The 15,881-nt window shown below is 37.6% G+C and overlaps 2 protein-coding genes across 4 annotated transcripts in view; both read left to right on the top strand.

Moving 5' to 3' along the window:
- Nucleotides 1–6,531, top strand: part of INTS2 (integrator complex subunit 2) — a 37,444-nt gene extending 30,913 nt beyond the window's left edge. For 2 of the 3 annotated variants that reach the window (XM_037492700.2, XM_037492701.2), the window contains exons 20-25: nucleotides 146–344; nucleotides 2,250–2,501; nucleotides 2,723–2,830; nucleotides 2,965–3,070; nucleotides 4,004–4,180; nucleotides 4,278–6,531. In XM_037492700.2, the coding sequence (XP_037348597.1) occupies nucleotides 146–344; nucleotides 2,250–2,501; nucleotides 2,723–2,830; nucleotides 2,965–3,070; nucleotides 4,004–4,180; nucleotides 4,278–4,447 (1,012 nt within the window). In that variant the 3' untranslated portion in view covers nucleotides 4,448–6,531. The remainder of the gene's footprint in view (nucleotides 1–145; nucleotides 345–2,249; nucleotides 2,502–2,722; nucleotides 2,831–2,964; nucleotides 3,071–4,003; nucleotides 4,181–4,277) is intronic. The other variant, XM_037492702.2, reaches the window with a different exon arrangement.
- A 1,691-nt stretch (nucleotides 6,532–8,222) lies between these two features.
- The window catches only part of BRIP1 (BRCA1 interacting helicase 1), a 94,214-nt gene continuing 86,555 nt past the window's right edge, over nucleotides 8,223–15,881 (top strand). The window contains 6 exon segments of the mRNA XM_054688779.1: nucleotides 8,223–8,412; nucleotides 9,912–10,042; nucleotides 12,224–12,335; nucleotides 13,451–13,624; nucleotides 13,846–13,973; nucleotides 15,527–15,646. Coding sequence (XP_054544754.1) covers nucleotides 9,950–10,042; nucleotides 12,224–12,335; nucleotides 13,451–13,624; nucleotides 13,846–13,973; nucleotides 15,527–15,646 — 627 coding nt within the window. The 5' untranslated portion in view covers nucleotides 8,223–8,412; nucleotides 9,912–9,949.

The following is a 15,881-nucleotide window of genomic DNA, read 5'->3' as shown; positions in this document are numbered from 1 at the left end:
GGGAATGAATATTATAGTGGAAAAGAGTTTTAAAATTCTTTTCAGTTCTTGTTCAGGTTTTTCTCATTCTTTAAACTGATCATATTCTGGCTAATTTATCGATTTATATTTTTTCTTACTTGTTTTTCCTTTTTTCTGTGTTTAGATGCCCCCCGCTGATGGATATTACACTGCACATGTTAAATGGGTATCTCCTTGCATCCAAAGCCTACCTTAGTGCTCATCTGAAGGAAACAGCAGAACAAGATAGGCCTTCCCAGAATAACACAATAGGTTTAGTTGGACAAACTGATGGCCCAGAAGTTACCAGAGAAGAATTGAAAAATGCATTATTGGCCGCTCAGGTAATAAAGTAAAATTTAGTCAATAAGGGAAGAACCTCCCTATTAATATAATTGAGTGAATGTTTTCTTTATACGATGGTCACATATTAGGTATTTTTACCAGAGTGTATTATAATTGTTACCTTTGCTTCTGACCATCAGATGGACTATATTATTAAAATCAGGAATAGTCTTCATGATATTTAATAGTTTAAATAAGATTTACATTTTAGCAGAATATAGACTTGTTTCTTAGAAACAAATGGTAGAAAAAAATCAAATGGTGTAGATGAAGAGAAGTATGTACATAATAAAATGTCAGGCAGTGATAAATGCTAAGACAACAAAAGCAGCTGTTTTATATTTGGAAACTTTTTAACAAATTGATATATTTTGCTGAAGAAATATTAATATGTGTGATTATAAGTTGTTGCCCTAGTCTCTGTGGGATGTACTGTATAATAATACATTAAAAAATATTCTGAGTTTGGGCCTCCCTGGTGGCACAGGGGTTAAAATCTCAGCGCTATCAAGCTATTGCCAGCTACTGCAGTATAAGTTCAATCCCTGGCCAGGTAGCTAACCCACATGGCATAGCAGACCTCTTCTGTCTCGCCCACTGCTCTCCTCAGCAGTGTATTTTTGCTGGTCCTCTTGTTCTGCTCTCTATACTGTCTCTGGTGAATCAGTCCTCTTACCCCCTATACTTCTGACTTACACACTAGTTCTCGTATGCATAAATAAATGAGAAATAATCTTAAAAAAAGAATTCTGAGCTCTAAAATAAATCTGGGTCTCAGAGTTTCAGATAAGGATTGTGTGTAATAATAGCTACCATTTGTATAGTGCTTATATATACCCGGTCTACTCTGAGTTCTTTAATGTTAATTAACTCATTTAATCTTTACAACCAGCCTATGAGATATGGAGTATCATCATCACCACTTTTACAGGTTAAGTGACTTACTCAGAATTACACATACAAAGTGGCAGAGCTAAGATTCAAAGGTTGGCTCTAGAGTCTAAAAACCAAACCAAAAGTGTAACAACCAAAACCCCAAACCCTCTCAAGCCAAGAATGATGATTATAAAGTAAGGCTTATAATTAATTTCTTAAACTGGTAGGTGAAGTAATTATTTTCTCCTGCCCTATGTAATGGCTGTCTTTTAGAGATGCAAGTCATATATCACTTTTTAAAGTTCTTCTGCTAAGTGAAAATGATTATAGCTCTCCTTTGGATGTAGTGACCTCAAGCAGATTGCCCCTCAAGAAACTACTGTTCTGTGAAATGATGGTTAAGCTTGTAGACTGATGGTAATGAATTGTGCAGGAGGAAGGTGTGGTACAGTGGAGTGTTTCCTTGCAGTACCAGATCCTTAAAGAGCCCATTTTCAAATTGGAAAGGAAAAGAGTTACAGAAGGTCACTTTTAGGCACTTATTAGCCATCATTTTCAGAGGAATGAATTGTTTGGTAGCTCACTGAGAAAAAGAGGGAAATGCAGGATGATCGGATCCTGGAAGACACGGGAATTTAAGAAGATGCAAAGGAAATTTTGGTAGAAGCATTTTTTGCCTCAGCCTGTTTTGATGTCACTGGACTGGGTTACACTTTCAGTAGATGTACTTATACTGAAGTCCATGGATCTGCCTTAGAGATACGTGATCACCCTGAAATAAGCAATATGTTTATTTACATAGTTAATTTTATGGGATGAAGGTATGTAATTTTCTTCAGATTCTTAAAGTATTCATGTCCCTAAAAAGGTGAGAATCACTGCCTTATAGATTGTTCACTTTTGCACTTAGAATTCTTTATCTTTGTGTTTTTCTTAAAAAACAGTTATTTTTATTATTTCAGTTCAAACTTAGTTTTTAAATAAACATTTCAGAAACTCCTTAAATTCACTGTTTTATTTGCTTGTAGGATAGTGCAGCTGTCCAAATTCTCTTAGAGATTTGTTTACCCACTGAAGAGGAAAAAGCAAAAAGAACCAATCCAGACAGCTTGCTAAAGAATGTTCAAAGTGTTATTACTACCAACACTCCAAATAAGGGCATGGAGGAAGGAGAAGACAATTTGCTCTGTAACCTTCGAGAAGTTCAGTGTCTTATCTGTTGTCTGTTACACCAAATGTACATTGCAGATCCCAACATTGCTAAGCTTGTTCACTTTCAGGTTTGTTTTCAAAGAATGATGCTTTGTGGTTGAACCTTATTTTGGGGGGATGGGGGCTTTGAATATTAAATTAATAGGGTTCATTTAGGAATTAGAGATCACACAAAAGGCACAGTGGCCTTCTGAGCAACTTTTACAGAATGGAAGTGAAAATCCTCTTTTACAATTTTTTGGCTTCTAATTTTTTTTTTCTAACCTTTCCCTCTTGCTTACTGAAATAGGGTTATCCATGTGAACTTTTACCTTTGACGGTCGCAGGTATTCCATCTATGCACATCTGTCTGGATTTCATACCTGAGCTTATTGCTCAGCCAGAACTTGAAAAACAGGTAAATTAGCATTTTGGAACCTTAACAAAATTTTGATCTCTCTCCAGTCTAGCAAATTATATAAAATTTTTGTAATTTTGAATGCTTAGATGATATCCTTTAGACACATGTAATATTCGAATTTTGTATTGCAGATATTTGCTATCCAGTTGCTTTCACATTTGTGTATCCAGTATGCATTACCAAAGTCACTTAGTGTGGCTCGCTTAGCTGTCAATGTCATGGGAACTTTGCTAACAGGTGTGTGGCCAACCAACATCAACAACAAAAACATCTAACATAAGTTAGTACATATTTTTTCTGAATTTAGTGTCATAAAGTTTTTTCTCTCACTGTGACACACTGTGTGTCACTAGTAGTTAAATTTATGCCATCTTGAATTATTCTTTTGAAAATTTTCCTATTACAACTATAATTTATATAGGGGACATGAATAGGTAGACAAATTTCATGTTTTGTTTTGTGAATGTAGGTTTGTGGTAAACATAAGCTTCTCACATTTTGTAAATGGAAATCAACTCTACTTTCTAGACATAATTATGTTAGTAGAAAACAAGATAGAATTTACTACAAATGCTTAGAATTAGAAAAATATAATCATGTGTGGAAATGAGATAAATGTATTAGTTGTTTCCTTAAGTTCTAAAACATAATTTAACCTTTAAACCATCTTCTACTTTGTAGTGTAAAATGGTATGAAAGTACACTACTTTAAAAATATGCACTATTTTACTATAATTCAATCTTTCCAAGTTAATTAATTTTGTGTTTTGTCAAATGCTAAGATTGTATTCACCTTGTGTATGATTATCTGCAGTAGTTCAATCCCAACTCCACCACTAATTGGCTGTGTTCTTGAACAATTAATTTCTTAACCTAAGGTTTATTTAAGAGTTTCCTCTTTTGTAAAATAGGTATCATAATAATACTTCTCTCATTCATGAGACTGAGAATTGCATAAACTAATGCATGTAATACACATATCATAGTGCTTGGACATAGTAAGAATTTGTCTGTTGGATGATGGCTGATTACTAGATTGTGATCTCCCTGAAGGCAGGTTCTGGTCGTCTTAGGAAAAACAAGCACAGAGAATGGTTCTTAGTATATTATATAGGCCATGTATGTTGAATTTACATCTATAAAATCAAATACTCTGTTTCTTTCGAACAGTTTTAACACAGGCTAAGCGATATGCTTTTTTCATGCCCACACTGCCAAGTTTGGTCTCTTTTTGTCGAGCATTTCCTCCACTGTATGAGGACATTATGTCTTTGCTGATCCAGATAGGGCAAGTCTGTGCCTCTGATGTTGCCACTCAGACAAGAGATATTGATCCAATTATTACACGTAAGTGGTAACTTGTCTTCAAGAGTTATTTTAATATCTCAAAAAATCAGAATCCTTTACAGATTTCTTGCCTTAATTTTTTCCCCTGTGTTTTTAGGTCTTCAACAAATAAAGGAGAAACCAAGTGGGTGGTCTGGAATCTTTAAAGAGCTGTCTTATAAAAATGGATCAAGGGACACTGGAAGTATGGATCCTGATGTACAGCTCTGCCATTGTATTGAAAGCACGATAATTGAAATAATAAATATGAGTGTTAGTGGAATTTAAAAAACAACAACAAAAATGAAGCAGTTTGCTACTTATATGCAACATGATTCTGCATCTTGTTACAACTTGAAACTGAATAGGAAAAGCAATGTCTTGGAATCACTAAAATGATTCAACATTTCAACATGAATACAGTTTAGAACTCTCTCAAGAGTTTTGTTTGATTGGCAGTTCTTTGGATCTACTTACTGTATGTTGTAGCAACTGAGCTTTTTTTCTGTTTGGGGCACATTTAAGAAACTCAGTTCTAGGAAGTGAATTTGGCCTTATTTTAAGCTTCTGAAGTGAAGAAAAACTGCCATGCCTTTAATTTCTTATAAAAATGAGTCTATGGGGAGTCCTAATATTTATTTCAACTGTCAGCATGCAAAAGTGATACAATGATGAGAGGGAGAAAAGGGAAGGGTGGGAGAATTAAGAAAAAAAGGAGGAGTTAAATACCCAAATACTAATCTCTAAAATTTGCAATTCAAGTAATAGTAATGCAAGATGAAATTCCAATTCTCCAGAAATACTATTGTGAAGGCTTAACAAAAAGGCAAATAACTTTTTGCAAATGATTTTTCATGGAGTTACAGATGATGATTTTAAGATTTTTACATATATGCTTCAATTTTTATTAATATATGAAGCCATATGTTTAAAGAGATACTTGAATTTGGAATTTTAAGATACTGGTTTAAAAGTGTTTACAGAAACATCTTTGTGCAGTGGAGATCCTGAAAGGAGGTCTCATTTAGGTTTTTTTTTTTAATTTATTTTTATAATGCTTTATTAACTTATCTAACGGTGGAGGGGGGGAATCCATGGACATCTAACTAAAAGTTAGAGCAATAAAACCCACTGGTTAAGGAGCTCTGGGTTTATTATCAGGATTATAATTCACAACATAATTTTAGATCTTTGAATAAGAAAATATGTAGTGTTTGGACCTCAGGAAAAATTAAAGTGCAGAAAACACCATGTGGCTTAAGGATTTTGCAGTCCTCTGTTAGTAACTTCCATTGATTAGGTAGATACATACATAATCCTCTTTTTTTCTTAATCAAGTGTCCATTGTAGAACGTACTTTGCTGAGATGTACTGGAATGACACACTTTCTCCCCCAACCCCACTCAAAATAGACCTCTCACTAAGCAGGCTGACAAGAAAGTGTGTTTTTTAAAGAAAAGAAATTTAACTTCAGCTTTTCCACAAAGCAAATAGTCACATCTCATTTTCCTTCTTTGTAAAATGGGATTACTACTGGCCCTACCTCATAAGGGTATTATATAAGAACTAATTAGTTGTTTCAAATCATGAAATGCACAACATCATATATGATAGAATATACCTTTTATTAGATGCTTAATGTTCATTAAGTAATTTTAATGCAAAAATAAAAGCATACACTTAAGAAAATACTGTGAGTATTTTCATATTTTTAAACAAGGCAATTTTGTAGTCTTCTAAGATTAAATACAACTGCTCCAGGTTTTTTATTTTGTTTGTTTTTTAAAACTGACTTTGGGATATTTTGTGTGAGTATCTAACTTCTGGGAGTTCAAAAAAGACTGAAATGTGTTTTTAACCTTACTGCAGTGCACATTCCTGGATCAATTTTTAAAAACAAGTCAAAACCTGCTGTGTTAAAATAATAACATGCTGATTTTCATCAGATTTGTTGATGATGTACATAAAATGTGTAAATGTATTAGTAAATGTTAATAGTCATGTATTTTAAGTTAAGGTTATAAAATTTATCACAATGTGATTTTTTTAATACAAGTGAAAACAGATGTGTGCAGCTATTTTGAATACTGGATTATAAACATTCATTTTCTTTATCTAATGAATGAATTTGTAGTTTTTTGTATTTCATTTCACTACTTTTAACCTGAAAGGAACAGTTCAAGGGACTGGAATTTAGTACTGTTTGGGTCCAGAGCCAATGCATATCCCTTTTGGTTATCCTGCATACATCAAATGGCAGTACAAAGTTAGAGTCAGTTGAGAACCTTATTAGGAATTTAGAAGAGTAAAATCTGAGTACTACTATAGTTACTGGAACGATTACTTAAAAGGTTTTATATTAAAAGTTTTGTGGAAGTTGAGGGGATCCTGTACTTCCAAAATACCAACGATGATGTAACATTACCCCAATTAAAAAAAAAATTGTGAAAGAATAAGTTTGAAAGTATTTCTAAGGATTTTTCTTTAATAATTTTTCCTTCATTCCATTGCCTTAATTGTAAATTACAGTTTTTGTTTTTTCCCCTTTTGCTTATGGCTATCTTCACATAAGTGAAGTCAGTTTCTCTCCCACCCCCACCCCCCATTTACTTCATATGGAATTTTTTTCTTGGCAGTTTTTGTAATTATTCAATTGCCTTCACAATTATAATGAATTAATATAATATCCCCATTACTAAACCAGGATAAATTCTTCACCCTGAAATAACTAAAGAGTAGAATTTGTTTTTATAAGTTTTTTCATTTTGGGAAAAGTGGTAAAACCAAAGCTGAGGTAAACTTGCCTCTTTCAGTAAGCGTCTCCCAAATTTGAGAAATTCATCTCAGGTTTTGCTTTTTTAGGTCACTAGTGTTCCGGCCAAATTTAGGGAATAGAGAGTTTTTTTAAATAACAATTTAGCGAGACCATGATTAAACTCCTGCCTTTGAAAAGACAAGCATGCTTTTTGGCAAGGAATAAACTTTAGGAGAGCTAGAAGGTGGTTGAAGCCTTAAGTCTGAAGATTTCGAGAACGTTTTTCTGGTTGAATTTGGTGTGTGGGGAAACCCTGAATATTATGACATTGTGGCCAGTCGTGACAGAGCTTTTTACTTAGTTTTGCTCACTGATCTGGCAATTCCCGCCTGCCTTTTTCCATGCCCGGACTACCTTAAATCTCAGAAATTTAAACTGGCACTAATCTGATCAATGCCCAGAGCAGAACTCGGTAAGGCTTAAAGGCAATTCCTTTCCGCCGGTCTACAGGCCTTAAGAAAGAGGCCTCGAATTTCTAAGGAAACTGACGCACGAGGTCAGTCATTCGTTTCAGTAAGTCAAACGACGAACTCCCCTTTTCTTTAAACTCCGGGATTTACGACACTCTGCCGCTCCCCGGGCGCTCGTCTTCCGGGGCCGCCGAGTTGCCGGGAGTCTACGCTCACGGCGTGCGCTGCCATTGGGTGCCGGTGTGCGCGCCCCCTCGCCTCGCGCCGCCATTGGCTGCTTGTTTCAGGTCTGAGCAGGCGACTGGTTGTCCGCGCTCGCGGCGATTGGACGCTGGGATCGGGGGCGGGAGGCGCGAATTTTTCGGGAGCGAGTTAATGGGGCGAGAGGAGAAGCTGGGAGCGAAGGTAAAGTGGTTCCGAGCCCGCGATCCCGCCTGAGGAGAAGCAGCCCGGCGAGCAAGAGCGAGAGGCTTGTGACCTTTCCCCTGTGCAGCGCTTGGTTTTATTTGCTTTCAGATAGCGGGCTCCTCCTCTCCGGCGAGGGGGGCCCTGCTCGCTGCGCCCTGGTTTTCTCAGAGCGGGCACGCCTGTCCCCGGAGGGCGCCCAGCCTGGCCGGAGGGGCCGCGGGCTTCGCACGGCCGCTCTGCGGGGCCCTTGGGTGCTGACTGAACCTCCAGGGCCCTGGGGTTCCCCCCGGGGGAGGGGGGAGGGGAGCCTGAGGAGATGGAGCCTGTCCTTACTGCAGGGACCAGCGGCCCGTGAGGCGCCCGCCTACTTCTGGGCGGGAGGCGGAGGGGCTGGTTTATCCTTTACTCGGGTGGGGAGGACGCTCCGGCGTGTGCGCTGCCCGCTGTCCCCGCGGGGCGGGGCCGGGGTGGTTTATGAGTTACAGGTGAGGACCGAGGCCGGCGCTGAGCTGGTTCAGTCAGGGCGGCAGAGACCACCAGATCTCACTCTCAGAGCTGCTCAGAATCACAAGATGTTAGGGAAACTAACCTAGAATAGTGGTTCCTGACTTCTGGAATGTGTAAGCCGTGGTTAAGTTTCATAATCTTTAAAATAGCTGTTTTTATTATCCCTCCTTTCCAAATTGAATTTACCACGTTTTTTCACTATTGCAAGTAATTCCTCAGTTGGTAACAGTGTTTGTCATCCTCCTACCCTCCCCCTCCCCGTTTTCAATTTAGACTATATTTCTGAGAATGAGAAATTTAGGGACCTTTTTTTTTTTTTTTTTTTTAGAAAAATGCAATCATGCATGCAATATCAAAGTTCAGTCTCTGAATTTCATCAATGGATCCTAGGTTAGGAAAAGATGTTTTAGAAGGAGTGGGGATTAAAAGTAGAGCTCTTTCTGTGTCATATACTGGAGTTTGGGCCTGTATATATTTCTTTATTTACTTAACTCTGTGTCTGGCAAATGGTTGTAAAAACTATCAGGTAGGTAGTTATATCCCCATTTAATATGTAAACAAACAGACCTGAGTGGTTAAGTGATTCACTCAGTAGAATGCACATTTAAACTTGCCTTGGGCCAAAGACTATCTTCTTTCCATTGTTACACTCCTGACCTTTAAATAAGATCTCTTGAGCACTTGCTCCATGCCAAGGTGTTTTTTCCTTATAACAGTTTTAAAATTAGGGGTTATTCTGTGTCATGTACTGGAATTTAGGCCTGTATACATTCCTTTTATTTACTTCTTAATTCTGTGTCTGGCAAATGGTTGTAAAAACCCTATCAGGTAGGTAGTTATAGCTCCATTTAATAGGTAAAGAAACAGACCTTAGTGGGCAAGTGATTCACACAGTAGAATTAGCATTTAAACTTGGCCTTGAGGCAAAGACTATCTTCTTTCCATTGTTACACTTCTGATCTTTAAGTAAGATTTATTGAGCACTTGCTCCATGCTAAGGTGTTTTTTCCTTATAACAGTTTTAAAATTAGGGATTATTGCAGATAGACATCTTAGTCTAGAGAATGAAGAGACATGTCTAGATCCTGATCTAGAATCATGTTATTAGCTTATTAATTCCTCACTCCAGTGCTTTTCCCTTCTAACTGGAAGACTAAAAAGAAAATAAGGTACAGAACAGAAGAAGAAAGAGAATAGTGCTGTTGAGGTTACAGAGAGTTGCCTCAATAAGCTAGTTTCTAAAAGTTGATTATATCTCATCTAATAATTATTGCAAGAGCTCATGTTTAGTGGGGCATGACTGTATCCTTCTAGGACAATATTTCAGTTAATCTTCATAACAATCCTATGAGGTAGATATTGTTACTATCCTTGTATTATAGATGAGGATGGTGAGGTTGTAAAAGCCAGAGAAGTAGTTTGCCCAGAGTCCTACAACTAAATACATGTGAGGCATCGAAGACAAGCTCTCAATCTTGTGATTTATAACCTTAGGAAATATTTTTGCTTCCATTAATTTATATGTTTGTTCCAATTTTTATTTCTGGACTTGGAGTGTAGGCAATCTGGTTTTCTTTGACTGTTTCTATATTGATTTTAATTTCCTTTGCAGTCAGCAGTTAAAGAATCTGAAGTAAACAAGAAAGCATTATGTCTTCAGAATGGTCTGAATATACAATTGGTGGAGTGAAGATTAATTTTCCTTGTAAAGCTTATCCATCACAGCTTGCTATGATGAATTCTGTAAGTATTTTTCAGTATTTAAGTTTATTAAGATATAGGTGCTTATGAATCATAACATACATTTGGTCTGTGACTGATACCGGAATTGTCAGGCCTAGTCTCTCAACCAGGAACGGATCCCAGGCTGCAGGGCAGCACTGAGCCCCGGCCACTAGACCCCCACGGGTTGGTGTCTCACGAAGCCGCAGCAGGGACTTCGCAGACGCTCAGGCAAGCAAGCGAGAAGAGGCAGGTTTGTTTAGAAGAAAAAGTTTATTGAGGAGAAAAAGAACAGAAATAAAGTGGGACTCCCAGGCCAGGGAACCAGGCCTGGGAGGGGCAAGGAAGCCAAAGTGGAGTTGTGTCTCAGGGAATATATACCTTTTTTCCCTCATTATTCTAAAGCTCCACCAGTCTCTCTGTGATTGGTGAGTTCTTGGCTGTCTCACTTAATTTGCTACTGAGCGGGGGATCTTCACATTCCTTATCTAGCAGCTTTTTCTTTCCCCATTTGTTGCATCTTTAAATTTATGGCCCAGTCTTCTGGATGGGCATCCCTGCATTGAAGTTAAACAGCTGCCCTTCTAATGTGTCCATAAATTAAACCACTCTCCATTTCTCCAATCTCCGCCTCCCTTTACCACCTGAAGGAAACCAGGACTAGCATTAACAATGTTGTCCTTGGTTCTGGGATGTTTGTTTTTCCTAGTGGAATGGGTTACTTTCCTTTGGTTGTCCTTATCTCTGAAGCCTCCCTAAATTCTTCAGAGGTCCCCTCCTGCACTGTCCCTAAAACTGCCTAATTTCTAGCTTGCCCTGTGTCTCATGACTACATTCATTTTCTCCAGATAGTAAATAGGTTAAAGATATTTGCTAGGTTCTTTGAAGAACATCTAATCTTTGGGAAAATAATACTGATCACTTAAGTGATCAGTATGTCCATGGTTAGGGAGGCAAAGGAGAACATTCTGAGAAATATACATATTTTAATTGGAACTTCTGTTTACTTTACTCAATTACTGCTTTCCACAAGCTACCTACTGTCTTTTACAGAGTACTGTATTTCTCACCATAGTATTTTTGGGGTGTTTCAACCATATAGAAAATTACATATACAAACTGAGTAAACCAGCTTTCCTGCTTTGTTAAATCTAAGTGTTTTGCCACATTCATTTTATATCTTGTTTATGATTAACGACATTACTAGTATCCTAAATTTGTTCTTTCTCTTTCCTTGCCATGTTTTTATACTTGCATCATATGTGTATTTATTCATAAGTAATATAAAGTATTACTTTACATATTTTTGGGCTTTGCAAAATGATATGATACTATGCCTATCTTTCTGAAGAATTTGATTTTTTTTTTGCTTAACTTTATTTTTAAGATATAGCCTTTTGTTTATTAATCCATTTCAATTGCTGTATAGTATTCCACTGTATGTATATACCAGGATTTTAGTTGCCCATTTTTCTTTTTTAAGATTTATTTATTTATTTATTTATGCATACAAGAGCTGGAGTGTAGGCCAGAGGTGCGGAGAAGTGAGAGGATTCACCAGAGACCGCAAGGAGCAGAACAGGGAGATTCACTGAAATAAGCTGTTGAGGGGAGCAGTGGGCGAGACAGGAGAAATCTGCTGCACCATGTGGGTTCACTCCCTGGCCTGGGATTGAACTCATGCTGCAGTAGCTGCGGATAACTTCATAGTGCTGAGACTTAACCCCTTGCGCCACCAGAGAGGCCCAGTTGTCCACTTTTCTATTGATAGACATTTAGGTTTTTTGCAGTTACAAAAAATGCTGCTGAGAACTTTCTTACACATATTTCTACTTAAAAACTTGTGAGAGTTGGGTGTCTTCAACTTTACTAGAGATTGTTGTAATAATTTATATTGCCACTAGCAGTATCCCCCATTAAGTTCTCATTAAAGATATTAGAATATATATGCTAGTTTTATAGAAATGGTGGTGATTTAAGGCACAAGCTGCATTTGGCATTTTTGGTGCCCATTAGGCTTTGAAGCTCACATAATTTGAGGGAGAAGTGTAGATGTAACTAATTATTAGTTCTCTCTTCTGTTCTTCTGCTATTGCTATATTCCCTACAGTGCAACTTTACTTATTGTTGTATTTGTACTTCTGATGGAGACCCAAATGAAGTAACTTGTTTATGAATTTTTTTATATTTTTATGTCCATAGATTGTCAGAGGATTAAACAGTAAACAGCATTGTTTACTGGAGAGTCCCACAGGAAGTGGGAAAAGCTTAGCCTTACTTTGTTCTGCTTTAGCATGGCAACAGTCTCTTAGTGGTAAGTAGTTGTTGGATACCTTCTGTTGCTTATTGGGACCTGAAAAAAATAATAAAGTATTTTTATATCCAGAATGGTTCAATTTTGGTCTAGCTGATTAAAATATTCCCATTTACTGCTGAGGGCTGCTGCAACATATGTGGGTTAGCCCCTGGTCGGGGTTCTAACTCAAGCTGCAGTGGTGGGCCATTGCAGCACTTAACCAACCCTTGGGCCACCAGGGAAGCCCATAACTGGCATTTTATTTATTTATTTATTTATTTATTTAAAAGATTTATTTATTTATTTATGCAAGCACTGGGTACAGTTAGAAGCGTGGGAGGGTAAGAGAATTCACCAGAGCCAGAGCGGAGAGCAGAGCAGGCAGAAAGACCGAAGTACACTGCTGGGGGAGCAGCGGGCAGCAGGAGAGGTCTGTGCACCATGCGGGACCCTCCTCCGGTGGCCAGGGAGTAGCCGGGGATCGAACCTGCGCTGCAGAGACTGCAGGCAGCTTCGCAACCCAGCGCTCAACCGCTGCGCCACCGGGAAGGCCCCATAACTGGCATTTTAAGCGAGGTTCCCACATGGCACGCAGACCTCTCCTGCTGCACCTGCTGCTCCCCTCAACAGTGTATTTCGTCGGTCTGCCTGTTCTGTTCCCTCCTCTGGCTCTGGTGAATTCTCTCACCCTCCCATGCTTCTGACTGTACCCAGTGCTTGTATAAATAAATCTTAAAAGAAAATAGCAGTTGTAGGAAATATACCTTAGTTCTTTATTTTAATACCCCCTGCTTGATATTTTAATAAATACAGTATAAACTAATAATCAAGTGATTGTGTCTTTATTACATTATTAACCTTTGACTATTACTAGATTTTTGTAAGTTATATAAATTGATAATATATTCTCTTTGTTTTTGGCATGAATATTTCTTTTTTGTCCTAGTTTGATGCAGCAGATAGGGTAACCAACTTGTCCAGATTTGCCAGGGATTTTCCTGGCTTTAGTACTAAACATCTTATATCCTGGGAAACCTAATTCTGGGCTAATTGGAGTGATTGCTTACCTTACTGCAAAGAAAGATTAATTTTTTTAATTAAAAATACTATAAATTTTTTTTCCTCTTTTTTAGGGAAACCAGTGGATGAAGGCTTAAATAAAAAAGCTGAAGTACCATTATCATGTTGTTGTACATGCCATTCAAAGAACTTTACAAACAATGTGAATCAAGAATCTTCACATCATTTCAGCAGTCCAAGTACACCACCTTCTGAAAGAAATAGAAGCTCTTCACGAGCTTGTAATGGTAATTTATATTTTTCTTTTTTCTCCTAATTATGTTTACTGAGATAATGTTGGTTTACAGCACTATATATATTTTAGGGAGACAGGGTCATTCTCTGCAAATATGTTAAGTAATTTATATTTTGCCTGGAACTATTGCTATCTGTAATAAGAGTCTTAATTATTGTTATTATGAGACCTATAAATGTTACTTGCACTAATTTTTATGACTTCTTATCTAAGACTCTCCTGAGAAAACTACTTTGGCTGCAAAGCTGTCTGCCAAAAAACAGACATCCACATACAGAGGTGAAAATGATGATTTTCAAGTGGAGAAGAAAAGAATCAGACCCTTAGAAACTACACAACAGGTAAATGGAGTTTATTGCAGTGAAACAATACTGTTAGTAGTCAGTGAAGGAGGTAGTTAGTTTATCAATCTACTTTTTAGTGACACTTGTTGACACAGAGATTAGTTGGGTCATGTCACAAACATTAAATGGTAAGTGATTGTAACTTCATTTTATATAGTTATTTATCACAAAGGAGTTTGCTATAGATTATTCAAGATAATGTGTCATAATGAAATTACATGGTGCTTTCTTATAAGGAATTTGACATAAAGTACCTACTTAAGATATATGTTGGTGGGCCTCCCCAGTGGCACAGCGGTTGAGCACTGGGCTGCAAGCTGCGCGCAGCCGCTGCAGTGCCGGTTCAATCCCTGGCCGCTGGCGAAGGTGCACAGACCTTCGCCAGCGGCCCACATGGTGCGCAGACCTCTTCTGGTGCTCCTGCTGCTCCCCTCAGCAGTGTACTTTGTCAGTCTGCCTGTTCTACTCCCCGCTCTGGCTCTGGTGAATTTTCTCACCCTCCCAAGCCTCTGGCCTGTACCCCAGCTCTTGTATAAATAAATAAATCTTTAAAAAAAAAAAAGAAATGAATTCATGGAGATCCCTTCCCCTCCAAGAATGTGTGCATATATTGGATGTTGTAGGCTCCAAAGTATATAGCATGTATACCCCAAATTCATTGACTCATTTCTCTTTTGGTAGAAAAGACATTATCAATTGAAATGCTTTTTTTCCTCTCTATAATTTAAGTAAATGGGTTTTTGGGAAGTTGGAAAAAGCATAGACAGTTTGGGAAGAAAACCTAGTATTTATAAAAGAAATTTAGTGAGATATAACTTTATTATCAAATATCTAATAGAAATCAATTTATTCTGTCATGTAGGAATCATGAGTATTTACATTTTAAACTTTTATTCTGACTGTTTCATCCTAGAATAAACTAAAATTTTAGTTACTTTTCCCATTAGATATGTAATTAAACTTTACTATAAAACTATACTTAGTGTCCTATCATGAGTCAATTTTATGGGAAGGTCATTTTATAATACTCTGATATGTCACTAAAAAAAGTTATTTTGGTTAAGATTTAAGAGATATTACTGTATTCTATTTAAGTTTTATAGTGAGGTACATATTTTTGTTTTAAAAATTATTTGATTGTCAATTAGAAGTAATTTTTTTTTTTTTAATTTTATTTATTTATACAAGCACTGGGCACAGTCAGAAGCGCGAGAGGGTGAGAGAATTCACCAGAGCCAGAGCGGGGAGCAGAGCAGGCAGAAGGACCGAAGTACACTGCTGAGGGGAGCAGCGGGCGGCAGGAGAGGTCTGCGGGCCATGTGGGACCCTCCTCTGGTGGCCGGGGAGCATTCGGGGATCGAACCGGTGGTTGCAGAGGCTGCAGGCAGCTTCGCAACCCAGCGCTCAACCGCTGCGCCACAGGGGAGGCCCAATCATTTTTTTTTTAATGCTCAGAACACATTATAGTTATTTTGACCTTGGGAACAACTACCCTGATCAGACTTTTTGTTTATATTAAACTTGGTTTAAATTTTGGTTCTGTGTTTAAGATTAGAAAACGTCATTGTTTTGAGAAGGAGGCACAGCATTTAGATGCAACAGTTGCACCGGGAAAGACTACACAACTCAACTCCCCTTTAGGAAAGATAAACTCCTATTCTCCACAAAAGGTATGTATTTATGCCATCTATCAGGTTGAGAAAGGAAAATAATGGATTTTGCTAAATCCAGTTTTGAAAAATAAGAGGAAGAATGGTATCATTCAAAGAACAGTAGAAAACAACTCTGGTACAAGCTATTGTGTATCAAATAACTCTGGTATGAATGTGTGAGATGGTAACCTCTTTGTGTCCCAGTTTTCCTCATTCAGGCAACAACAGTTTTGCTTTTAGTCATTAAAGAATA

This window comes from Talpa occidentalis, unplaced genomic scaffold, assembly GCF_014898055.3.
Source record: "Talpa occidentalis isolate TD23 unplaced genomic scaffold, MPIMG_talOcc4v2.1 talOcc4.7, whole genome shotgun sequence".
In the NCBI taxonomy this organism is placed as follows: domain Eukaryota; kingdom Metazoa; phylum Chordata; class Mammalia; order Eulipotyphla; family Talpidae; genus Talpa; species Talpa occidentalis.
This window is presented reverse-complemented; position numbering and strand designations above follow the sequence as displayed.